Source organism: Myotis daubentonii, chromosome 17 (assembly GCF_963259705.1).
Source record: "Myotis daubentonii chromosome 17, mMyoDau2.1, whole genome shotgun sequence".
NCBI classification, from domain to species: Eukaryota; Metazoa; Chordata; class Mammalia; order Chiroptera; family Vespertilionidae; genus Myotis; species Myotis daubentonii.
In genome coordinates, this window is record NC_081856.1 from 5,538,320 (window position 1) to 5,565,048 (window position 26,729).

General features: G+C 48.7%; 1 protein-coding gene across 1 annotated transcript in view; it reads right to left on the reverse strand.

The window, feature by feature from the left end:
• Positions 1-8,437: 8,437 nt before the first annotated feature.
• CHMP4C (charged multivesicular body protein 4C) overlaps positions 8,438-26,729 on the reverse strand; it is a 32,708-nt gene continuing 14,416 nt past the window's right edge. The window contains exons 2-5 of the mRNA XM_059672641.1: positions 17,378-17,555; positions 15,342-15,456; positions 12,038-12,191; positions 8,438-11,872 (exon numbers count right to left, since the gene is read on the reverse strand). Of these exons, the coding sequence (XP_059528624.1) occupies positions 11,808-11,872; positions 12,038-12,191; positions 15,342-15,456; positions 17,378-17,555 (512 nt within the window). The 3' untranslated portion in view covers positions 8,438-11,807. The remainder of the gene's footprint in view (positions 11,873-12,037; positions 12,192-15,341; positions 15,457-17,377; positions 17,556-26,729) is intronic.

Genomic DNA, 26,729 nt, shown 5'->3' on the forward strand with positions numbered 1-26,729 from the left:
AGTTGGAGAGATCCAGCAGGTGGCCTATTCCTGCGTTGATTCATTAGCACACATGGAGCACCCACTGTGCCGCCCTCAGGGAGTCCCGGGTGGTCTGGCTTTTACACCGCTGGTCCGCCCACAGGGTGCAGCATTGGGGGAGATGCAACAGGCGTGTGGGACAGACGACAGAGAGGACAGGGCCGCCCAGGAGGGAAAGATTGGCAGGAAGTAGAAGCCTCAGGCTTTATCTGCTCCTGAAAAGTGGCTCAGAGGGGCGAGCGGAGCAGGAGTCAGCCCCTCCTCTGCGAGTGACAAGTGTGAATGTCCCTGGTCCTTCCTCCCTCGCCCAGCGCATCACTCCAGCTCCACAGCGCCGTGGCGCCCACCGCCCTGCCTCCTCAGGACGCACACCTCACGCTTCACTCTAACTTCACGCACGCACATGGAGATGCCCAGAACGTTAGTTAGGCCCACATCTCCATGTACATCCTCTGGTGCGGTCAATGGTGAGCTGCAAGGACTTTTTAAATATGCAATACCTGACTCGGGGCCACTGACCTGTTTTCCCTTAGACTCTCAAATAAAAAAATGATGGCAGCCCTAGCTGGTGTGGCTCAGTGGATAGAGCATCGGCCTGCGGACCGAAAGGCCCCAGGTTTGATCCCGGTCAAGGGCACATGCCTGGGTTGTAAGCTGGAGCCCCAGCGGGGGCTGTGCAGGAGGCAGCCAATCAATGATTCTCATCAGTGATGTTTCTATCCCTCCCTTCATCTCTGAAATCAATAAAAACACATTTTAAAAAATATACGGCTAATTAAAATAGTGATGACAGCCAACACAATAGCCATCCGTTGTGAATAAATCAAAATCCCACCGTTTTGGGGGTTTTTTTGGTCAGGTCAGCAAAAATGTACGATATTTTTGGTGTGCTGCGGAATTTTAGTAATGAGCTGCGTGTGCCCTGAGATGAGGGGTTGGAAACCGCTGCTCTCGCGCAGCGCTCTGCTGGGTGGTTCTCTTTGCTGCGAGTCCACCCACCGCAAGGACCCTGGGCAGCAAGGTCCCTGGGCAGCGAGGAGTCTGGGCAGCGAGGACCCTGGGCAGCGAGGAGTCTGGGCAGCGAGGACCCTGGGCAGCGAGGACTCTGGGCAGCGAGGTCCCTGGGCAGCGAGGACCCTGGGCAGCAAGGAGTCTGGGCAGCGAGGACCCTGGGCAGCGAGGAGTCTGGGCAGCGAGGACCCTGGGCAGCGAGGACCCTGGGCAGCGAGTAGTCTGGGCAGCAAGGACCCTGGGCGGCCCGCACCGCGGTCCAGGTGCCACCCGGACACGCAGGGCTGCACGCAGTGGCCGGCGAGGTCGCTGGGCCTGTGAATTCCGTCCTAAGCCGCAGTCGGCTCTCCCTCTCCGGCAGACCCAGGCCTCTCCCACTGACCACAGTCCCCCGGCCGCCTGTCCCGGGGAGGCAGGGCCCCGGGGGCACCGCAGCCCGGGATTGCCCGGCAGCCGCGCCTCGTTCCCGGGAGGCACCGGACTGACCCAGCAAAAGCAAGGATTCCTGCCTGCCTTTCGGGCGCCGTTAAACCGTGCGGCCTGCTTTGCTGTCTGGTTTCCAAAGAACAAGTTTCCATTTAAAATTTTCAATTAATAGAATCCACGCTGCTCCGGCAGATTTTAGGGGGCGGGAGCTGGCATTTACGGTGAGCTTAGAGCGCGCCCTAGTGGCCGCGACGGGTGCCAGCACTTGGTGACACTCGGCGGGAAGCCACCAGGGGGATCAGGAAAGCCACACCCTGAAACCCGGCTGTGGTCCCCCAGGCTGTTGTCGGGGAGACACACCCCAGAGAGCGGTCCTCGCTCCTCTAAGGAGGTGCCCTGGCTCAGCAGGTAGCGCTCGGGTGGCCTGGGCAGGCGTACAGTTCATTTACTGTATTTGTGTGTTCCCTTCACCTTCCTAAGGTAGGAACATGGAATTGACCCCCGCCTGACCCCTGTTTCGTCTGAAAGGCTCAATGTGGTAACCGGCTTTCCCACTGACGTGTTTCTATTACTGCCTGTTCCACCAGGAAGCCAGGTACAGCGCGGAAGGGAGTCTGTCATAGTGACCCGAGTGATTCCACCTGAATCACTGCTCCCCAGTGTGTCCCTTTGCAGAAAGTGTTCTTCGTTAACTCCTTTTCTCGTTTCAGCTAGTTTTCTAGAAGTGGTAGGTTTAATTTGTGTCACCTTATTTTGAAAAAAATAAAATAAAATGCTTCCCCTCCCCTCCATATCTTCTTTTTAAAAAATGTTTCTTGTTGAAAGTATTACGTATGCCCCCCTGTTCCCTCATTGGCCCCTCGTGCCCCCCCCCCCCCCCAGGCCCTCAGGTCCCTTCCTTTCCGGGAACTTGGGTGTCTGAGCGAGGAGGCCCTGCCCAGTGACTAGGAACGCTGCTCCCTGACGGGGGACAGACACGCTCCGCACTGAGCACAGGCACAGCAGCCCGGACCCTCCCAGGTGCCCCTGCTCCTCCCACTCCCCTTCCAGCTGCAGCTCCCCCTGGCCCCCCGGGGCAGGCGTCAGCCTCCCTCTTCTCTCCGCAGCTGCAATGTGCTGACTGCAAAGACGGTTAGATTTAAGCCTCCTGTGGCCCCATACAGACCTGTTTAAATGCTTATTTTACAAATGAAGACAATGAGGGTCAACAGAGTGAAACAATGATCTGAGGTCGGTGGCGGAAGCTGGACGGGACCTTCCAACCCCCTAGGGAAGGACTTACTGCCTCGTCTGCCGGGAGTGTGGCCTGGGGCGCCTCGCCCAGGGCCCTGCCCTCTTGCAGGGCAGCACGCCTCACCAGAGTCACCTCAGAGTGTCTCATGGGGTCGCTGAGCTCAACTTCTCCTGCTCAGTGCTCCTTTCTTCCCTTTCTTCCCATGGGGCCGATGCCCAAAGCAGCCCTTAAGGAGCCTCCCGCACGGGCCCTCAGCCTCAGCCTCCCAGGCGCCCGCGGCGACAGTCACACGGGTAGGAGATGACGGGGACACGTGGACCAGAGAATCCAAGTCCGCAGCTGTGGCCTGGACCCACTAGACCACCAACTCCGACGATGGTGGTTATGATCATTCCTTCACCATTGTCACCCTTGACAACCTTACAATCCAGTGTGTTGCCTGAAGGCTCAGGCTGATTATATTCTGAAGTTCATGATTTTCCCGTCAAGTCAAGAAATGGGACTTTAAACATTCAGTACACGGACATATTCTGATCTTGGACTTTATTTTCTCTATCCGTACTTTTAGAAACTTAAAATTTTAGCAATTACATTTTTACTCCTTAAAACACAAGTGTGACCCCAGTCTGATGTTACTTTACTAAATACCTTAAAGTCATTAAAGAGCAAGACGTTTTAAGAGAGAGGAGGAGCTCAGGAGAGCACAGGGGTCCCAGGTCGGAGGGGGCGCGGGGGCCGCGGGCCAGCTTCCTGCGTGGGCCACTGTGTGACAGAGCCCGGCCGCGCCCTGAGGCCTGGGCTGTGGCCGGTGCGCTGGTCCTGCCCACAGACATCGACGGGGGGGCGGGGGGGGGGGCAAAGCAATAACAATCGCTCCGTCTCCCGGAAACCTTGGCTGTAAAAACGACCTTGAACTCTTCGATCCAAGAGCTATGCTACAAACGGGCTGAGTGTTCAAACAGGGACTGCGGGAGCATTCTTTACCACACGGGCGCTGTTATTGGCTAATCTTTTTGGCTCAGATTTGCTTTCTTTCTCTGAAAAAAAAGGGGGGGGGAGGGGAATATTCTTTTTAAAAAAAAAAAAACTGTGTAGATAAATAAATAAATAATAACTAAAACTGGAAAAACCTATCAATGTGGCTCAGTTTCCCAGGACGCATTCCGCAGTTTTAGGCCCAGGTAAGTTTGCACTGTACAAAAAAAAACCTAGAAACAGCACAGTCCAGAGAGTGAGTCGATTCCACACTAGGAAGTGCTCACCCTTTCACAGTCTGGCTGCTGCTGCCTCTACAGCCACAGGCCGGGGAGCAGTGCTCCTCTCTGAGGTTCTCCTGGTCTGGAACTACTTCCTGCAGGATGTGGCCTGTGTCATCTTGTGAAGGACATGCTGGTGTTAGCAGAGATGCAGGAAGAGATTAAGGACGTAGGTTCTGGATGGAAGGAAGCCTGAATTCAAATTCTCAACCTTGCTTTAGGAATGGTGTGGCTTTACAAAGTTGTTCAATCTCTTTGAGCCACCTTCAACTTTACTATTAATATGTATTACTTATATTAATTAATGAATTAGTACACTGGGGTTTCCTTTTGAGAGGACTAATAAAGATTGAAATTCTCTTTATTTTTTTCCATCACCACTTACCCCCCTTGCCCTCTTCCATCTCCACCAGCCCCCTCCCCTCTTCCCCTCTGCGATCACCACACTGTTGTCCATGTCCATTAGTTGTTTCTCCTTTTTTTTTTTTTTTGCTCGATCCGTCCACCCTAACACGCCCCCCACAAGAACTGTCTGCCTGCTCTCTAGGAGTCTGTCCCTGTTAATTAATACTCTGTTAATACCTCATTCATAGCCATGTTTTTAAAACTAAATCAAATACTGAGCGACACCCTCTGCACTCAGCTGGCGTAAGGATAGCATGTGACGGAAGGTGATAATTGATGCTGAAAGCGCCTCTGTTGCTTTGAGAACCGACAAGAGCAGGAAGAATTTATTAAGCCTTAACTTTGTACCACGGCCTGCACTAACTGTGCGTACATATTCTCATTGAATCTCATGACAACCCAGTGAGACCAAAGGCAGTGTTCCCGTTATATCACTAAATAACTTCAGCCTCACCGAGGTTAAGAAACTTCCCAAGGTGACGTGAGGACACCTTCAATTGGTATAGGAAATATAAACAAAGAGAAAGAAATTCTAAAAAGGACCTAAATGAAAGTTCCAAAGTTGAAAAATATGATAATTGGAATGAAAAATTCACTAGAGGAATTCAACAGTAAATTTGAGTAGGCAGGGAAAGAAGTGGTGGACATAAAGCTAGATCAGTTACAATGATTTAGTCTGAGGAGCATCAAGAAACATGAATTAAAAATTAACAGATCCTAAAAGACCTGTGTGATACCATCAAGCATACTAACATGTAAGTAATGGGACCCCCCAAAGGATTGCAGAGAGAGGGAGAAAGGGACAGAAAAAGTATTTGAAGAAATAATGACCAAATACTTTCCAAATTTGGTTAGAGACATGAATGAACACCTCCAAGAAGCTTGATGAACTCCAAGTTGGAAAAACTCAAAGAGATCCACACTTATAATCAAACAGTCAAAAACCAAAGGTGAAGAATCTTGAAAGCAGCAAAAGGCTCATGTAAAAAAGATTGTCGCCCTGGCCGGTTTGGCTCTGCGGACTGAGGGGTCCCGGATTCGATTCCGGTCAAGGGCATGTACCTTGGTTTCGGGCATGTCCCCAGTGGGGGGTGTGCAAGAGGCAGCTGATTGATGTTTCTCTCTCATTGATGTTTCTAGCTCTCTGTCCCTCTCTCTTCCTCTCTGTAAAAAATCAATAAAATATATATATTTTTAAAAAGATTGTCAATAAAATTAACATCTAATTTCTCATCAAAAACACGGAGGCCAGCAGGCAGTGGAATGACATATTCAAAGTGTTAGGTGGGGAAACCCTCTTGACCAAGAGCTGTATATCTGGCAAAATTGTTCTTTAAAAAGGAAGGGAAAATTAAGACATTGCCACATAAACAGAAATGGAGGGAGTTCATTGCTAGTAAATCTGCCCTCAGAGACATGCTTACAGGAGTCCTTCCAGCTTAAATGAAAGGACATTAGATAGTAATTCGAACCAACACAAAGCAATAGAGAACACCAGCCAGATAACTGCATCGGCAAATAGAAAAGGCAGCATTCATGTACTTTTAATTGTTATTCCTCTTTTTTCCAATTTTATTTAAAAGACAAGTATATGATGCAATAATTGTACATCTATGTTGATGGGCACATATGTGTAAAAATGTAACTTACACAGTATGAAAGGGGATGGAGACATGTAGGAGCAAAGTTTTTGTTTACTGTTGAAATAAATTTGTATTAATCTGAATTAATTTGTTATAAATTAAGGTGGTATTTGTAATTCTCAAGGAAATCACTAAGAAAGTAACTCAAAAGTATATTTTAAAAGAAACTACAAGGAAATTAAAATGTTACACTAGGAAATATTTAACATTTATTTATTAACTTCCTTAAGGAAGTACATAATGGAGGAATTGAGGGGAAAACAGACATAAAACATATAGAAAACAGAAAGCAAAATGACAGATACAGTAACTACATTAAATGTTAATGATTAAACTCACCAATTAAAAGGAAGAGTTTGATGAATGGATTTAAAAAAGCAATAGCAATTATATGCTGTTAACAAAAGACTACCTTTAGAGTCAAGCACAGAGCCAAACTGAAAATTTTTTAAAAGAGAAAGATACTTCAGGCAAATTTTAAACAAAAGATAGTTGGAGTGACTATACCAATACTAGACAAAATGGACTTTAAGACAAACATGTTGCTATTGAAATGACAGGAAAACTAGAGAAAACCTCTAACTTCCAGTTGACTGGAGTCTGGGATAGAGACCGTGGATAGAAATATACCATTTTTTTTTTATTAAACTTCAATCCCCACACTAGCTCAGAGCTCAGAAAATAATATTTAGTAGATATTGGTTGACTGAATGAATACATTTATATATGAACTTAATTCCCATAAAAGTGATAGTTAAAGCTATAATTTAAAATAAGGTCTATGAAGAATGTAGATGGATGAGACAGCAAATAACTAAATTATGGAGAATGTGGAAAAGAATCACATTTGTAGCATGGAACAGACTGTGGACTCTCAGAGGGAAGGTGGGGGAGGGTGGTGGGAAGAGATAAACCAAAGAACTTGTTTGCATATATGCATAACCCATGGACACAGACCATAGGGTGGTGAAGGCCGGCGGGGGGGGGGGGGGGGGGAGGGGTTGGGGCGGGCGGGGAGGGCAGGGCAGGCTAGAAGAGGTCAATGGGGGAAAGGGGACATATGTAATACTTTCACAATAAAGATGAAAAAAGAAAAGATTGACATTTGTGAGGAAGAAGACTGAGTTGTCTAAAAAGAAAAAAAGAGTTGAGATTATGGAAATACAGGGATGTCACGGAGGGCCATGAGTAGCAAATTTTCCAAAGAGTACATGACAGGTATGAATATCAAGAGAATGTATAACTTGTACATAAGTATACACACACTTGAAGTGATTATAGATATGTTCATATGGAAAAACAATCAACCACATACATGCCACCTTTTCAGAGAGGTCTGGATTGGAGTGATTTTCCTGCTGAAAGAAAGCCTCCTGATATCCTAAAGAATAGTGTGTATATAACCTCGATAGCCTGCGAATACTAGGCATTTCCAGAAGAGCCATTCATCATCAGAGGTGTTGCCTACTGCTGAGTGTTTAGACGTCTCTCTTCTAAATAACTTCTCTGCTCTGCCTTATCTGTACTCCCTTAATGTATATAAGTCATATTCTGCTGAAAAACAGCCCACATGTCTTGTACATAGTGCAGTAAAACTTCCAGTAAGCCAGAAAACAAATCATGCAAAGTGAATTTGAAGTCCGAAGAGGACTTTTAGCTCTTTTAAGAAATGCTTTCTCCAGCACAAATGTTAATATCTATCTTAAATTAAGGGAACAGAGGAAGGGATGTGGGGAGATGAAATTGAAATCGACTAAGATTTCATCAACTTGCTCCCTAGGGCCGTCATGTAACGGCACCGAGATATCTTCATTAGTCTCAGCTTCTCTGGATTTTTCCTTTCTTTGTCTTCTTCTTCTCCTTGTTTGGATTGCTAACTTAGATACATTATCCAGTTTGTTTTCACAAGACACCTACCGTTGTGTTGTATAAAGGATTTGCTACTCCAATTTCTACTAAGTAAACCAGTGCTCAGACTCTGTTTGCCAAGAATGAGAAAAAGCTGCAGTTCTGCCTTAATTATTCTCAGTGTGGAGTGGACACCTATTGTTTGGGGTGGAGTTGTCAGGTGTGGGGTGGCCAGCACCACCCACCCCCCTTCTTCAGGCCGGATGCCTGGATTGTGCTTTCGCAAACCGGCCTCCCTGCTTCTCATTCATGAGCGTCCAGATGGCTGACTCCAGAGCCAAGCTTGGCCAATCCAATATTCTGGCTCGAGACCCAGACTCTGGAGCAGAATAACATCTTGCTCACTTTTCCCGACAGTTGGCTGGCTCCTCGGAGGGTGGAGTCCCCAGGATCTGACTCCCATGAGCTCCAGAGCCTCTGGTCTGATTTGCATTTTACGCATTTCCAAGTCACTTCCAAGTAATCCAAGTCTGTCGCTCAAGTTATCCGGAAGGTGTATCATACAGCCAAAAAGAACAGAAGAACCCAACTGATATATTGGAAGACATTTATTTAAAAATACAAAACACAACAGAGCAGCTACTCAGCATTGCCCTGAGGTACCATGTGATGCACGGAGACCAATCAGCAGCAAGCCTCCCAGGACGTACAAGAGCCCTTCCGTGCGAAGGCTGCCTTGCTGGAACGCCTTTAGGTGTCAGATTAACACCTGTGTTATTTTTCATACTCTTCCATCTAAGGATGACTTACTTTTACACCTTTTCTCTCTTGTGTTTCACTCTCTTTACTGCCAACAGAAATGCAATATTATGATTTTATTTCAAAGCATTTTTCTTTTCAAAATAAGATGTCACCTTTTGAAAAATTTTCTTTATTTTTAACAATTTGTCATTTTAGTACTTCAAATTATCTGTGCACTCGTCGATAATGAGGAATCTATCTTCTTGCCCAAGGCTAACCAACAGAAATATAATGTGAGCCATACATGCAATGCTTCATTTCCAAATAGCCACAGTCTAAAAGGGCAAAAGAAACAGCTGAGATAAATTTGAATAGTTTATGTAACCCAATACATCTAAAATAATATTTCAACGTGAAGCATTATGGGAGTGTTAATGAGATAGTCCATGCTCTTTTTATTCTGTCTCTGAAACTCAAAGATTTGGGTGCCAGGGTTTTATTTTAGTTGTTTTGTTCTTGTTACTTGTCAGCTTTTATATATTCCTTTATGTCTCGGGGGGTTTGTCCTGGGATCGTAAAGGACTTGGAATCATTTCATTCTTCTGACGTTTGCTTTTAGTTGTTCAGGGTGGGCCCAGAGCAGCCTTTGGTCTGGGCACAATTGGACCTCACTAGTGAGCCACGCCCTTCTGAGGGCTCAGCCTGATGCTCCCGGATTAGGGGGTCTCTCCAGCGAGGCTGTGGGAACACAAACTGTCCCCAGACTGTGTGAGCCCTGGGAGGGACCTGCCACTTCTCGCAGTGGTTCCTGTGCGCCTCAGTCATTTCTTACTACATGGACGCAGGTCAGTGCCCAGCCCCACTCGCAGGGACCCTCTGCCCATCTGGTCGCCAGAGTGCTCTCTCTCTCTCTCTCTCTCTCTCTCTCTCTCTCTTCCTCCTTTCCTCCCTCCCTCAGACCACCAAGCTCTCGGGCTCCCCTCCCTTTAAGGCACCTGCGGCACTGAGGACCCCTCACCAGTTTCTCTCTCAGGAATCAGTCTCGCGATGCCTGTCGTCCAATGTCTGGAAACTGCTGTTTCCTGTGCTTTGTCCAGTTTTGAAGGTAGAAGGTCACTCAAGTTCCTGTGATCGCCCAGAGTGTAAGAACCTGCTCTCTGCTCCTTCGCTAAATGCTTACCGGATGCTGCCTGCGTGCGAGGAGCTCGGCTGGGGAGGCCCCATTCAGCTGAGAGCGGCAGCTCGGCCTCATCGTCACCAGACCTCGGGGAGGAAGAGCGATAACTGCGTAATAGTTCAAGTAAAGATGCAATGGGAACCCTGCCAGGCGATAGGCAAGAAAGCAAAGTGCCGTGGACACTGCTACAGGGAGACCTGATCTAGTCTGTGCCATCAAGAAAAATGCCCCCAGATAATGGACGTTTCACGTCAGGTTGGGTACCTGTGCTGTCGAGTGAGAAGACTGCTAAGAAGAACTGCGTATGCAGGGGGCCTGTGGCAGGACTGCACCTTAGGGATCATCGCGTGCAGCCCTTAGGTTTCCCAATGAAGACAGAGGCCCGGGTCCTCGAAGGTGCGAGGGGCAGGGCAGGCGCTGGAATCAGGACCCCACCTCCACGCCCAGCTCTCTCCATTTCACTGTGCTGCTAAGCAAATGCTGGGAACACCCTATATAATGACATTGTCATTTTATGGTCCGTGACATAGTCTGAGCAATACATAATTTTGCAACATGTTTTTATTTAAAAATAATTACGACCAGCCCTGGCCGGTTTGGTTCAGTGAATAGAGTGTCAGCTTGCAGACCGAAGGGTCCCAGGTTCGATTCCAGTCAAGGGCACGTACAGAGGTAGCGGGCTCTTCCCCAGCCTGGGACCTGGTCGGGGCTTGGGCAGGAAGCAACCAATCAATGTGTTTCTCTCACATCAATATTTCTCTGTCTTTCCCTCTCTCTTCCAGTCTCTCTAAAAATCAATGAAAAAATATCCTTGGGTGAGGATTAAAAATCTATATAATAAAAGCCTAGCGACCGTTATGTGGAACGACCAGAAAGATTGGTCGCTATAATGCACACTGACCACCAGGGGGCAGACACTTGGCGCAGAAGCTGCCCCTGGTGGTCAGTGCACTCCCACAGGGGGAGCGCTGCTCAGCCAGAAGCCAGGCTCACAGCTGGTGAGCTCAGCGGCAGTGGTGGGAGCTTCCCCCGCCTCCGCAGCAGCGCTAAGGAGCAGTGACCTGAGCAGTAAGGAGCAGCAAGCAGATGGGCGGTAAGGAGCAGGGGGCCCCAGACTGTGAGAGTGATGTCTGATTGCTGGCCTACGCCAGCAGGCAGACATCCCCGGGGGGGTCCCGACTGCGAGAGGGTGAAGGCCAGGCTGAGGGACTCCCCCCACCCAGTGCACAAATTTCGTGCACTAGGCCTCTAGTAATAATAATAATAATAACAAAGGCCAAAATGTCATTCAAGAGACACTTTAAAATGCCTATATTTTTAATGTATTTACAGGAAAAGGCTGCAGTGTAAGCTAATGTGCAGAGCACAGGCAGACGAGCGTGAACACTTGCACGCTCCGCGGATCGCTGCGGGGAGTCAGCAGCTGCCTGGGTGCCTGCGTCACAGCGGGGGAGCCAGCGGGCAGCGGGAGCTACTCCGCTTTTAGACATTCGGGAGCTGCATCCGTGGCCCCTCCCCAGCTTCACTGGCGGAATAAATGTCAATTAAGGATCCTTTAAGATTTCAAACAGGGGAACTCCAGTGAAACTCTGTGTGGTAGGCTCGCCAGGTCGTCCCCACGTGCAGCCTCTCCACGGCGCCTTTGCACCTTCTGTGGCGCCACAGCCCACGATGTGGGCGCACAGAAGTCACTTCCCCAGCTCCGCCAGCCGCCTCGCTCCTCAGGGGCTTTTAAACGGTTCTGTGTTTGATATGAGAACAGACTTCCGTTTCCTGTCCACAGATACAGAGCGAGCACTGGCGTGTGTCAGGCCTGGGGTTCAGTGGGGAGTAGGCAGGGGCCCCCTTCGTGCAAGGTCTTCCTCGGTGCCCTGGGCAGCCCCCTCTGACCCCACTCCCTTCTGTTACTTTTACGCGTGAGGCTGACAGACAGTCATCATCCATAAATATAAAACGGCCTCTGCTCACTTCTGAACTTGGCAAAAATATGTTTTATGTCTTATGTACAGCTCGTTGATTTAGGCGTCAAAACAGCTCCCTCCCAGTTAGGAGGCCCACGCTGCCAGGTGCTTGAGGTCCTCGTCCTCTCCGCCTGCCCGCCGGGAAGGTGCTGGGACAGAAAGTGGATGCCAGTTAGTAATCGGCGACGTTCACACGTTGGCATAGAAAGCAGGTGTGAATGATGTATAAAAGGAGTTCACTTGGGGAACAAAAGTAAGCGCTGACGGGGATACGGGCCAGGCTCCGATTTTAGGTCGCGGGGGTGGGGACGCACCTGCTCGGGGCCTCACGGCCGGGCCCAAGGAGCCGGGCGCGCTGTCCGGCTGCGCCGGGAGGGAGGAGGAAGGCACATTCGGAAGCCGGATGTTTGTCATCTTCTTATTTAATTCTTCCTGCTCCAGTTCTTCCAGCTCCGCCATCAGCTCATCCTGCGCACAGGGGGGAGAGAGAATTATGGAGTTTGCGTTTCAACTCCTCAAACACAATAACAAGAACATCTGCTACCCAATTGATATGTGAGAGCCCAGTGAAACGGAATATTTATTTGAAGACTAAGTCTCTTTTGCAACACTGAGCAATGATTAAAAAATGAATATTTGGGGTTGTGCAAATTTGTCGTAGCCAATCTTACAATACTTCAGCAAACTGTTGTGCAAGTCATTTGTGCAGCCGGAACATAAAGCCGCCACCGTTCCCAGGGAGTTTACACCTTGCCTGCCCGTTTCCAACGCAGCTTTTCCTTTCTAGTGTGAAAAATTAATAATTTGTGGAACCTTTCATTTGGGTTAATGTTACTACAAAGAAGCAACAGGTATAGCAAAAGCAGAACGTGCAGAAGGTAAAAAGAATCAAGGGTATTATGATTCCTTTGTTAAATTACTAAAGCCGATAGGTGTTTGGGTTAAGGAAACGTCATCCCAAGGTAGGTGCCCTGTATTTCTTTCTCTTAGCAATAGTCTCAGAGCGGCCAGTTCGATCCTAAGCCACGCTCTGTCCCAAGAACCTTCGATTCGCAAGACTGTTGGGAGACTGTGAGTGTAAGTCACCTACGTCAGCTAGGAGGTGACTTGTGGTTGATCAGGTCACCTGGCTCCCGGGTCCTCAGGCAGACCCAGCCCCTGAGAGGCCGAGAGGCTAAATTAATTTGTCCCTGTTAGAATTCTGAGTTTGTCCCCATTAGAAATGACCTAAGACACTCTCATATCCATCCAAAGACAGTCTTCATTTCCTCATTCGTTCATCATTGGACAAATTGATTGCGAGATACTCCTGGCTGGCTGGGGATGCAAAGTTCAACCAAGAGTTCTGACCTTGAAGGAGATTATTATTAAATGTGGGAGAAAGGCACATAAACAAATGATTATCCTGCATTAAAGTGCAAGGAATAATACCAGGGGCCACAGGGGAGATACTTAAGGCAACCGCAACACTTGGTAATGACGGTGTGTATCAGACAGGAAGCAAGCTGACCACCGTGGACTGTGCTCATGGAAAGGAAACGAAGCAGGAAAAGTGTGGGGTGGGGTGGTCAGTGGAGCCGTGTGGTTTGTGGCTCTCCACAGGCTGTGTGAGTAGAGTGCCTTCGGAATGAACACTCTCGTGTCCCATTTCTGCTCACAAAGCAATCAGGAGCAAATACAGCAGATGCGGTCACAGCAGAACACATTACGCCACCCGGAGTCCGTGCCCAGAATCGCCGACCCCGCTCGCTCAGCAGGTAGCCACGGCACCACCAAGATACTGACATTTTCCTTAGCAAATGGGATGAGAGAATCGTCACCTCCTCCCGCATTCCCAGACGGCAGGTGCCGCCACGTGCCCCTTCGTGGATGAAAGGTTTAGTAACAAATGCAAGAGCCCCAGCGTCATGAGCCCCAGCCGGAGGAGGCCTGTTCGTCTCCCCAGGGCGGGCACTCTCTCCAAGAGCCACACAGCCGAGGCGAGGCTCCGCGGGCTGCCTGGTCTCTGCGGCAGCCTCTCCGCCGCTGCTGTTCTGGTGGGGCTGGCTTCCTGCGATCCTTCAACAGGCAAAGCCACCCTCGGTGCCCGGGCCACGCCAGCTCAGGCCGTGGGAAGGCTCAGGCCGTGGGAAGGCTCAGGCCGTGGGAAGGCTCAGGCCGTGGGAAGGCTCTGGCCGTGGGAAGGCTCAGGCCGTGGGAAGGCTCTGGCCGTGGGAAGGCTCAGGCCGTGGGAAGGCTCAGGCCGTGGGAAGGCTCTGGCCGTGGGAAGGCTCAGGCCGTGGGAAGGCTCAGGCCGTGGGAAGGCTCTGGCCGTGGGAAGGCTCAGGCCGTGGGAAGGCTCAGGCCGTGGGAAGGCTCTGGCCGTGGGAAGGCTCAGGCCGTGGGAAGGCTCAGGCCGTGGGAAGGCTCTGGCCGTGGGAAGGCTCTGGCCGTGGGAAGGATCTGGCCGTGGGAAGGCTCAGGCCGTGGGAAGGCTCAGGCCGTGGGAAGGATCTGGCCGTGGGAAGGCTCAGGCCGTGGGAAGGATCTGGCCGTGGGAAGGCTCAGGCCGTGGGAAGGCTCAGGCCGTGGGAAGGATCTGGCCGTGGGAAGGCTCAGGCCGTGGGAAGGCTCTGGCCGTGGGAAGGCTCAGGCCGTGGGAAGGCTCAGGCCGTGGGAAGGCTCTGGCCGTGGGAAGGCTCAGGCCGTGGGAAGGCTCAGGCCGTGGGAAGGATCTGGCCGTGGGAAGGCTCAGGCCGTGGGAAGGCTCAGGCCGTGGGAAGGCTCTGGCCGTGGGAAGGCTCTGGCCGTGGGAAGGCTCAGGCCGTGGGAAGGCTCTGGCCCGAAAGCCAAGTTTCCCCATCGTTTCTCTTGGTCCCGTGGAACCACACCTCTTACCACGTGCTTCGTTTTTAAACCAAGGAGATGTAGGAAGCAGGGTCTTCGCTGTGCTACTCTGAGAACGGGAGACGGTTCCAGATCTGAGCTGGTGTGCGCGCTGGAACAGAACCAGGGGCGTTCCCAGCGCAGCCTCAGCTCCCGGGAGCCTGTCTCACTTCGCTGATGGAACCTGTGCTCTTAATGCCCGTCCACGTTCATGCGGTTCACAGCCCGAGAGTGAAGGGAGGCGAACTCACCTCCCAGGTCCCAGCCACACCCCGTGCTGTCTGCCTCGCGGAGCGGCGTCTGCCCTGTTCCGCCCAGATGTGCAAGCGCCCTTCCCGCCCTGAGGGGCTACTGAAGCACCGCCACGGAGTCTCTAACGTCACACAATCACAGGCTGTTCTTCCTTAACAGCTAGACACGTAATGGGGGGCCGTCTGCCAAACTCTATTCATCTTTCCTTTAAATCAGAGCTACCAACACTTCATTTCCCTCTTAAGTAGGTTTCTATCAAGTACCACTTATTCTTCGATGAGACCTAAGGAAGTGTTTAAGGCGCCCTGTCTGCTGTGGACGGTGGGAGCTGCCCTGCCCCATCCTCCGCGCGCCCCATCCTCCACGCGCCCCATCCTCCACGCGCCCCATCCTCCACGCGCCCCATCCTCCACGCGCCCCATCCTCCACGGCTCCATCCTCCACACGCCCCATCCTCCACAGCTCCATCCTCCACAGCTCCATCCTCCACGTGCTGCCCACCTCATCGAAGTCCTCGCCGAACCCAGTGCGCTGAGAAAACGCCTCGGAGATTTCTTGGGCGACGTCCTGCTGCTCTGTGATTTCTTGCATCAAATCATCTATTTTGTTCAAATCCCTGGGAAAGTGCATTTTGAGGGAATATTTTAGAATCTCGCTTTAAAATTATGCATTTAGTTAGATATACTTCCATATGTAAAAAAAATGAGTCAAGTTAATATAAACTCCTAGTTATTCCTATAGGATAGCAAAAATGATTTTATGTATCAACTTTAAAAATAATTTGCATTTCAAAAAAATAACCCTGCATAAGCACAGATATTTTAAATATTAAATGAACAGCCATCACACTTGGGAGTCACGAACGAGCAAATTATCTTATCATTTACAATATTTGTAGACCCATGTTGAAATTTTGCCTGGTAGGGCATATGTAAACTTGAAATATATGCTGCTCTGTGTCAACTCTGCAGGAAATGGTGCGGGGACCAGGCCCACATGACTGAGACGGGCAGCTCTCAGCAGCACCACCTCCTAGCAGCCCTCAGGCCCAGCTCTGAGACAAGAGGGTTGTTTGCCAGATGCCTGGCAGCTCTGCTATCCTGACCCCGGAGGGCAGCACAGGCCTGGCTGCCCTGGGGAGTCACAGGAGGGCAGCGCAGGCTGGGGAGCCCTCAGCAGAACCCGCCCCTGCAGCCCAGGGTGCAGCGCCACAGCCCGCCCTGAGCCCTGGCCCCCAACCACCGACCTGAGCGGCCAGGGTCCCGGTGCCAGGCTCTGACTGCGCCTCTAGGACCTGTCTCCGAGTCGCCCCTCCAGCTCTGAAGCGAGGCCGAACTGACTGGATACCAGGAAAGTGGGCTCCTCACTGGGATTCTGATTCCCAGGGGAATAAACTTTTTGACAGTTTCTCTGACTCCCCGCGTGGAAAATGCTGAGTATTCTGACATATTTCCATGTAGTAAGTAAAAAGAACGCTATTACCGTCCTCTGCCGCCCCTTATTCCCAATTCTTTTTGTAACAAATATGTAAGGACTTTATGTTTTAAAGGCGTGTGGGAGTGCGGTGCAGGCTCGAGCACAGAGGGTGAGGCTGCCGAGTCCCCTGCGCTGAGGTGCACGTTGGCACCGTTAGCAGCAGCCACAGGTTCGGACCGGCACCGAGTGGGATGGGCCAAGTCGATGGCCCCACGGGCACGGCTGCAGCGCCCGGTGCTCCCTGCTCCCACATGTGGTGGCTCAGACCTCACGGTCACGTCTACTCTCAGAAAAGGGTCAGGTCCCTGGCACTGACTTCCCAGTGTGACGTACAGCAAACTGTCGCTGGCCCCACCACCACACTGAACGTTGATTACTGATGGCTTCTTTGTACCAGGGACTAAGTGCATGACATCTGGTATCTTATTGACTCTCACAATAGCCATAAGTAGTAGTACTGTCCCCAATTTACAGGCAAGGAAGCGGAATACAGGGGAGGCGAAGTAACTTGCCCCGGGACAGTCAGCAGGGGAACTGGGACCCTCGCTCCGAAAGTCTGAGCCCCCAAGCCCAGGCCCATCGCTATGACTCTCATACGTCGGTTAGTGTCAGTCACCCGGTGAACCTGCTCAGAACAGAAGGCCCGCTGCCCGCTTCCAGGAGCCTGGGCACCTGCGTTCTCGTCAGCCGCTTTCTGGGAGATCTGGAATGCCACCAGGTGACAACCACTGTCCTGTATCGAACAGCTCAAGATGCTGACGTGTAAGCCTCTGTGATTTATCTGATGAGGAGTTACAGGCGGAGTGTCAGGCAATAGTGAGGCGACTGGGCATTGCAATGGACAGCATGAAGGTCCTTCGTGTTGTCATGGAGTTTTGTTTTGTTTTGTTTTGTTTTGTTTTGTTTTGTTTTCTACCACTGGAACTTCTAGTCTTTCTCTGAAGGACCATTCCATTCTGACGTGTCAAAGAGCCTCAACAGGATAGGCCATTCCTGCCAAATTCATCACCTGGCTCTCCCGACACTGGGGGTGTGTAGGACGCAGAGGGAGGGGCACTCACATGTTCTCATGGGCCGCTCTCATGGCCTTGGCCGCCAGTCCCATGCTCCTCAGCACCTCAGTGTTGGTGTGCGCGTTCTCCAGGGCCTCTCGCTGGAACTCGACGGTGGACAGGGTGCCATCGATCTGCGAGAGCTGCTTCTCCAACCTCTTCTTTCTCTTTAGTGCCTGCAACGCAGCTAAACAAGGAAGAAGCCGCGTTTATAATGAGAGAACCCAGTCACTTACTCCAGAGACATTCGCTCGGCACCACCTGGGGACTGGGCATTGTTGGCACCTACAGACAAGAGACAACCAGAGGGAGTAGAGAGACTCAGGGGTGCAAGTGCCCCTCCTTCGCCGCATGAGCGCCACCCCTCAAACATTTTCAATGTTATTCTTTTCTTCCCAAGACAGGCAAGTGTCAGAGGGTGAAAAGTCCATTTTCACATTCCATAAAATAGACCACAGACACTGATTAAAAAAACAAAGAATGGGCATAAAAATATAAATAGAAATCATGCAATCTTATATAATAAAAGGCTGATATGCAAATTGTCCCCTCAACCAGGAGTTCAACCAGGGGGCAGGACTGGCTAGCCAACCGCCCGCAGCCCCTCCTCCTGATTGGCCTGGATCAGGGTGGGCCAGCCGGACACCACCCATGCACGAATTCGTGCACCAGGCCTCTAGTAAAGAAATAAAATTTTAGAGGAAGAAAGAACTTTAATGGCTGTTTATTCTAGCTCTGCTTCCTTGTTTCAAAGACAAGTTCATGGAGACCTGAAGAAGTTACATGGCTTGCTTGAAAGTAAACAGTGAGTGGCTGTCCCATCCCCAGGATGCTGAGCTGCCTGTCTTGGTCTGAAATGGTTATGAGTTGACCAGTAAGGTTACAAGGAACTATGAGCCCCATCAAATCCTAGAGTCCCACTCGAGAATTAGCTGGCATATTGGTGAGAGAAAAGAGTGTTGCCTTCAGACAAAGAATATCTACATACCCTGCCATTAGCATTTTAACAAATAACCTTATCAGCTCCATTCAGAAATCACAAAGCTAAGAGTTCTTTTGACTATGCAACTTGGAAGGCACCCAAAAACAGGCCCTAAAATGTGAGTTGTGATAAGACATTTGGAAAGAGTACAGGGAAAGAGTGGCCAAGGAATGTTACTATGAAGATAATTAAATGGAATTGGCAAAAGAACTCAAATAGGTTAATGGTTTCGGAGTGAAACATGTAAGTTATTGCAACAGATTTCTGAGAGAAGGCTCTTTTCTAACTCAGTTTTGGTCAATTTTTTCTTGTAATTACAATATGTTTGGTTTATCTATTCCAATGCTTTTTGTTTGGTGCACATAGTCATTATACTTGTTGGGTTTTATTGGTGATCAATATGAAATATTGGTGATCAATATAAAATATTGGTGATCAATATGAAATATTGCTCTGACTGGGTAAATATTGCTCTTGTCCCGATATGCCAAGGTTGTAGTTTGTCCCAGGTCAAAGCACATACAAGAATTAACCCATGAATGCATAAATAAGTGCAACAACAAATCTCTTTATCTGTCTACCTATCTCTCTCTCAAATCAATAAATAATTTAAAAATGTAAAGAAATATCACTCTCTGTCCCATTCTTTTTGCCTTAAAGTATATTTTGTTTTATATTTAAATTAACCTTTTAGCTTTCTTTTTGTTACAATTTGCCTCTAATAATTTTATGGGGACCTCTATTTCAAAAATGTTTTATATTTGGCTTTTTCTGTATACTTATTACAGACTAGAGGCCCGGTGCACAAAATTCATGCACTGCGGGGGGGGGCGGTCCCTCAGCCCACCCTGCCCCCTTTCATAGACTGCGGAGCCCTCAGGGGATGTCCTATAGGCCACTCTAGGAACTCAAGGCCACTCTAGCAACTCAAGGAAACTAGCAGCTACCCAGTACATAGAAACAAACATAGGGAAGCAGCCAAAATATGGAGACAAAGAAACAAGACACAAATGAAAGAAATGGATGAAAGCAAAATACTGGATATAGAGTTCAAAACCACGGTTATAAGGTTACTCAAGAATCTTCTAGAAACCTCCAAGAAATTTAGTGAGACCCCCAAGGATATGAAAAAGGACCAATCAGAAATTAAGCATACACTGACTGAAATAAAGAATAATATACAGAGATCCAACAGCAGACTAAACAACCCCAAGAATCAAGTCAAAGATTTGAAATACAAAGAAGCAAAAAACACCCAACTGGAAAAGCAAAAAGAAAAAAGAATCCAAAAATATGAAGATAGTGTAAGGAGCCTCTGGGACAACATCAAGTGTACCAACATCCGAATTAAGGAGGGTGTCAGAAGAAGAGAGAGAGCAAGATATTGAAAACCTATTTGAAGAAATAATGACAGAAAACTTCCCCTACCAGGTGAAAGAAATAGACTTACAGGTCCAGGAAGCGCAGAGAACCCCAAACAAGAGGAATCCAAAGAGGACCACACCAAGACACATCATAATTAAAATGCCAAGGGCAAAAGACAAAGAGAGAATCTTAAAAGCAACAAGAGAAAAACAGTTAGTTACATACAAGGGAGTACCCATACAAATGTCAGCTAATTTCTCAACAGAAATGATGCAGGCCAGAAGGGAGTGACAAGAAATATACAAAGTGATAAATAGCAAGAACCTACAACCAAGATTATTCTACCCAGCAAAGCTATCATTTAGAATTGAAGGTCAGATAAAGAGCTTCACAGACAAGAAAAAACTAAAGGAGTTCATCACCACCAAACCAGTATTATATGAAATGCTGAATGGTACTGTCTAAGAAGAGGAAGAGGAAGAAAAAGGCAAAGAGAAAAAATTATGAACAACAAAGTGACAACAAATACACATCTATCAACAAGTGAACCCAAAAATCAAATGAATAAAAAACCTGATGAACAGAACAGACTGGTGAATGCAATAGAATCAGGGGCATGGAAAGGGAACAGATTGACAATTCTTGGGGGAAAGGGGTTGTGGCGGGTACGGGAAAAGATTGGACAAAGAGCTTACACCTATGGATGAGGTGGGGGGGGGAGGCCCAGAGTGGGGTGGGAACTGAGTGGAGGGAAGCTATGGGGGGGGGGGAACATCTGTAATAATCTGAACAATAAAGATGTTTTTAAAAAAAGATATTGCTATAACATATGTCTGCTATTTTGCTGCCTGTGGAGTCTTGTAGGATTTCTGTGGTTTCCCATCTTACATTTAAGTCCTTTATCCATTTTGAGTTTGTTTTGTGTATGGTGTAAGTTGGTGATCTAGTTTCATTTTTTTGCATGTATCTGACCAAATTTCTCAGCACCATTTATTGAAGAGACTGTCTTGACTATGGTGTATGCTCTTGCCTCCTTTGTCAAATATTAATTGAGCATAGTGGTTTGGGTCCATTTCTGGGTTCTCTGTTCTGTTCCATTGGTCTATATGTCTGTTCTTGTGCCAGTGCCAGGCAGTTTTGAGAACCGTGGCTTGGTAATATAGGTTGATATCTGGTATTGTGATCCCTCCAACTTCTTTCTCAGGATTGCTGTGGCAGTTCGGGGTCTTCTTTTATTCCCAATGAATTTTTGGAGAGTTTCTTCTAGATCTTTGAAATATGCCGTTGGTATTTTAATGGGGAGTGCATTGAATCTGTAGATTCTTTGGGTAGTATGGACATTTTAATGATGTGCCTTCCCCCCCCCCCCCCCGCCTTTTCTTAAGTAAACATTCATTGCGTATTTTTATTCTGAAGAGTCAAATCTTCCTTCATCTTACGGAAACTGTATTCTCTAATTTTTTATTACTTCGTTCCCTTCCATTATTTCTACTTTCCTCTGAAATCCCTATCTATTTTCATATTATTATCCACACCATGACTCTACCCAAACCATTCTTTCTGTTTCCTTCTTTTGAAATCCCTGTACAATGGATGCTAGATTCCTTGGGTCTCATCCTCAGTCAATTAACATATCTCTCTTTTTGTTCTGTGTTCTGGGAGAACTCCATAACTTTATATTCCAGATCACTAACTAGTCCTCAGCTCTATTTATTCTTCTTTTACCCTATTTATTTATTTATTTTTAATTATATTTTAAATTTCTAAGAACTTTTTCTTCTAGCTGTTCATTTATTTGGCAGCCATTCTTGTCTTTTTTTTTAATTAAATCTTTATTGTTCAGATTATTACATTTGTTCCTCTTTTCCCCCCCCCCCATAACTCCCCTCCTCCCAGTTCCCGCCCCACCCTCCGCCCTCACTCCCCACCCACTGTCCTCATCCATAGGTGCACGATTTTTGTCCAGTCTCTTCCCGAATCTCCCACACCCCTTTCCCCCCCAAGAATAGTCAGTCCATTCCCTTTCTATGTCCCTGATTCTATTATAATCACCAGTTCATTCTGTTCATCAGATTATTTATTCACTTGATTCTTAGATTCACTTGTTGATAGATGCATATTTGTTGTTCATAATTTGTATCTTTACCTTTTTCTTCCTCTTCCTCTTCTTAAAGGATACCTTTCAGCATTTCATATAATCCTGGTTTGGTGGTGATGAACTCCTTTAGCTTTTCCTTATCTGTGAAGCTCTTTATCTGACCTTCAATTCTGAATGATAGCTTTGCTGGATAAAGTAATCTTGGTTGTAGGTTCTTGCTATTCATCACTTTGAATATTTCTTGCCATTCCCTTCTGGCCTGCAAAGTTTCTGTTGAGAAATCAGCTGACAGTCATATGGGTATTCCCTTGTAGGTAACTGAGTTACTTTCTCTTGCTGTTTTTAAGATTCTCTCTTTATCTTTTGCTCTTGGCATTTTAATTATGATGTGTCTTGGTGTGGTCCTCTTTGGATTCCTTTTGTTTGGGGTTCTCCGCGCTTCTTGGACCTGTAAGTCCATTTCTTTCACCAGGTGGGGGAAGTTTTCTGTCATTATTTCTTCAAATAGGTTTTCAGTATCTTGCTCTCTCTCATCTTTTGGCACCCCTATAATTCTGATGTTGGTACGCTTGAAGCTGTCCCAGAGGCTCCTTACACTATCCTCGCATTTTTGGATTCTTTTTTCATTTTGCTTTTCCGGTTGGGTGTTTTTTGCTTCCTCACATTTCAAATCATTGACTTGATTCTTGCGCTCCTCTGGTCTGCTGTCGGGAGTCTGTATAATATTCGTTATTTCAGTCCGTGTATGCTTAATTTCTAGTTGGTTCCCCAACATAACATCGAGGGTCTCATTAGTTTTCTTGTAGATCTCATTAAGTTTATCGGCGGCTTCTAAACAGTTCTTGAGAGACCTTAAAAGTGTGGTTCTGAACTCTATATCTTCCATTGACAATTTTGTCCTGTTTCTTTGTCTCCGCATTTTGTTATGCTTCCTTGGTGCACCCCCTAGTGGTCTTTGTTCGCAGTCTTATAGTTAAACCTTGATTGTTGTAGCTAATACTAGGGAGGGTTTGACCTCCAGGCCAAGTGGCTATGAGAATCAGCTGTGTCAGCAGTGAGAGAACTTCTGTCCTCTAGGGAGGTGCTAATCTAGCCTTTGCCTGAGGCTACCCGGCAAATGCCTCTGTGCAGGGCTTGGGCAGGGCGGGTCGAACAGGATCAACAGCGTGGGCCGGAGAGAGCAGTTATGGCGGCTCTCAGTCCTGTCCCCAGGGGCTCTGCCTCTCTGAGTTCCAGCACCCGCTGCAAAGCTTGGAGAGAAAGCTGCACTCGCTCTGACCGAAGCCAGACAGTCCCGCTTCTCCCGTTTGAGTCTGGGTCCCTAAAGACTCGCCCGGATCTGGAGCTCAGAGTCTGCGACTCCCTCCCGATTGAAAACGCCAACCGCGCCCTCCGCCGCCAGCCCGCTCCGCGCACTCCACACCTCAGAATTTGACTTCAGAGCACTGCGCCTCCTCTGACTGTCCACGTGCGTTTCTCTTTCCTCCTAGTTGTAGGACTTCCAACTCAGCCAGCGTTCCTGTGGTTCTGGGTGATGTCCCTTCCGTTTTTTGGTTTCACTTTTGAAGTAGTTGTTCAAAGCAGCAAACTCCGGCGTTAACCTATGCCGCCATCTTGGTTCTCCCCTCTCAAACCCCATTCTTGTCTTATAACACAATATCGCATGCCCACCTGCGTGCACCCCGCCCACCCGCCCACCGCTCCGCCGCATCTGCCCACACACCATGCTCACAGCTGTGCCCTCCTCACCGTGCCCTGCCTGCCCACTGGCCGCCAGCCTTGCTGCGATTGGAACCTGTGGGCTGCGGGGGAGGGCCCAAGAGGTGCTCCATGCACCTCATGGTGACCAGTTGTTTGGTCGTTTTGGTCGTGACGCCTCTTGGCCTTTTATTATTATGAAGGCCTCTGGAACCTCCCTGAAGATACTAATATACATTTTGTTTTTAACATTTTTAAAAATTTCTTACATATCTCTCTTCTCTGGGATTCAGCTGTTTGCTTTGCTTACCTTGATGTTTCTTTTTATGCAATGCACTTTGCTCGAAATTCTTCTGATCTTGTGTTATAGGTTGATATGTATAAATGAAAGACTAGGATAGTTAGTGTTTGTAGATGTGCCTCTTCTATATACAGAAGTGTGTGCCCCTGTGGCCTCTCTCTTGAAAGGGAAGGCTGCCCATAGCTCTGTGGGAGAAGTGGGTGGGGCATGCAGGAAGGCAGCTGCCTTCAGGGGCCAGGGAGCAGGCAGACAGGCTGGGGGCTCCCACAGTTGCCAGAGAAAGGCCTTCATCTGGGTGGTGGACACTTTTCTGAGCGGTGGCTTTGCTTCCGCACCCTCCCTGCCCTGCGGGCTGCGGCGGCTCTGCTCTGCCTCCCTCCCAGATGCCACACCACCATTTAAGTTCTCGCTGAACAGTACTTACCCTTTATTTATAGAACAGTTTCTATTTGTTTAACCTTTCCTCCAGGAAAGAACAAAAACAAGTCTTTTAAAAGTCATCTGGCATGAAGGCCTTTCACAATCTCACTCTGCAGAGAGGCTCCTCACATTAGTGATCAGAGCTGTGGATTTTCTCCCCACACAGGGGGAATGGCCAACTGGCCCCCGTGCAAACGCCCCACCTGGGCCCGCAGCTACTGCTGCATGCATCCCACTGTATTATAATAATTTGTAAAATCTACTCCCCACCACCTCCCGACACTGATGATAAGCCCTGGGAGGCAAGAGTCTATTCCCCCGATTCCCCAATTCCTAGCACATGGCCAACAAAATACATAACAAAAACCAGCTTCGATTGAGTTTTTGCTGTGTGCCAAGCCGATGTGCTTTATCTACATAATGTGATTTACGTCATTAACACTCACAAGCTCCAAGAGAAGACATTATTATAGAAAATGAAGTGAGTAAACGTTAAGTGAATAAGTCTGATAATTTTGTGCACACAGATGATGACAACGTGTCTAATGGGAAAAGTGTGGGCTCGGAGCCAGAGTGTGGGTCCTTCTTCTATGACTTGTTAGCTGTGTGCTTGTGGCTACGTCATTCCCTTCTTGGAGCTTCAGTTTGCTCTTCTGGAAATGGCGAGGTGACGTTCAGAATTAGTGAGAATTTGTGCAAAACAGTTTATATAGTCCCTGTGCATGGTAGGGTCTTGGCAACTAGATATTATTATTATTATTAATAGCGATTCATATAAAACTCCTTCATTAATGAGATTGTGTATCTTATTTCTGAGACCACTGAGCAACAGTTTACCTGGGGTTTTTCACCATAGCTCACCCTACCAGGCACATACACTACGAGACAGCTCCACGCTTCAGTAGGTACAGGACACAGTGCTCTTGGGCGGAGTCTGAAGCAACTAAACTCTAAGTGCGCATCTCCACCCACCACACCCAGAAGTGAAGGTCCAAAGTGTGTCCCCTCCCAAGCTCATCAAGCTGGCTCGGTATCTACACTCAGTTGGAACCTATTGATTGATCCATTTTTTAAAAATAAAAATGTTAAAGTTCTCTACTAAAGAGTATGCCACGTTTCCTAATAAGAACTCATTTTAGATTACGTTCTGAAAATCAAGAAATGCAATTTGCTATACAGGATGAGGCTTTGGAGTCACCAGACCTACATTTCCATACCACCCCTACCAATTAATAACTGGGCGCACTGACCGTGGTGTGGGACCTTCACTGTGCACACTGACCTTGGCGTGGGACCTTCACTGTGCACACTGACCTTGGTGTGGGGACCTTCACTGTGAGCACTGACTGTGATGTGGGACCTTCACTGTGCACAGTGACCTTGGTGTGGGACCTTCACTGTGAGCACTGACCTTGGTGTGGGACCTTCACTGTGAGCACTGACCTTGGTGTGGGACCTTCACTGTGAGCACTGACCTTGGTGTGGGACCTTCACTGTGCGCACTGACCTTGGTGTGGGACCTTCACTGTGCGCACTGACCTTGGTGTGGGGCCTTCACTGTGCGCACTGACCTTGGTGTGGGGCCTTCACTGTGCGCACTGACCTTGGCGTGGGACCTTCACTGTGAGCACTGACCTTGGCGTGGGACCTTCACTGTGCGCACTGACCTTGGCGTGGGACCTTCACTGTGCGCACTGACCTTGGCGTGGGACCATCACTGTGCGCACTGACCTTGGCGTGGGACCTTCACTGTGAGCACTGACCTTGGTGTGGGACCTTCACTGTGAGCACTGACCTTGGCGTGGGACCTTCACTGTGAGCACTGACCTTGGCGTGGGACCTTCACTGTGAGCACTGACCTTGGCGTGGGACCTTCACTGTGCGCACTGACCTTGGCGTGGGGCCTTCACTGTGCGCACTGACCTTGGTGTGGGACCTTCACTGTGCGCACTGTGCTTGGCGTGGGACCTTCACTGTGCGCACTGACCTTGGCGTGGGACCTTCACTGTGCGCACTGACCTTGGTGTGGGACCTTCACTGTGAGCACTGACCTTGGTGTGGGACCTTCACTGTGCGCACTGACCTTGGTGTGGGACCTTCACTGTGCGCACTGACCTTGGTGTGGGGCCTTCACTGTGTGCACTGACCTTGGTGTGGGACCTTCACTGTGCGCACTGTGCTTGGCGTGGGACCTTCACTGTGCGCACTGACCTTGGCGTGGGACCTTCACTGTGCGCACTGACCTTGGCGTGGGACCTTCACTGTGAGCACTGACCTTGGTGTGGGACCTTCACTGTGCGCACTGACCTTGGTGTGGGACCTTCACTGTGAGCACTGACCTTGGTGTGGGACCTTCACTGTGAGCACTGACCTTGGTGTGGGACCTTCACTGTGAGCACTGACCTTGGTGTGGGACCTTCACTGTGAGCACTGACCTTGGTGTGGGACCTTCACTGTGAGCACTGACCTTGGTGTGGGACCTTCACTGTGAGCACTG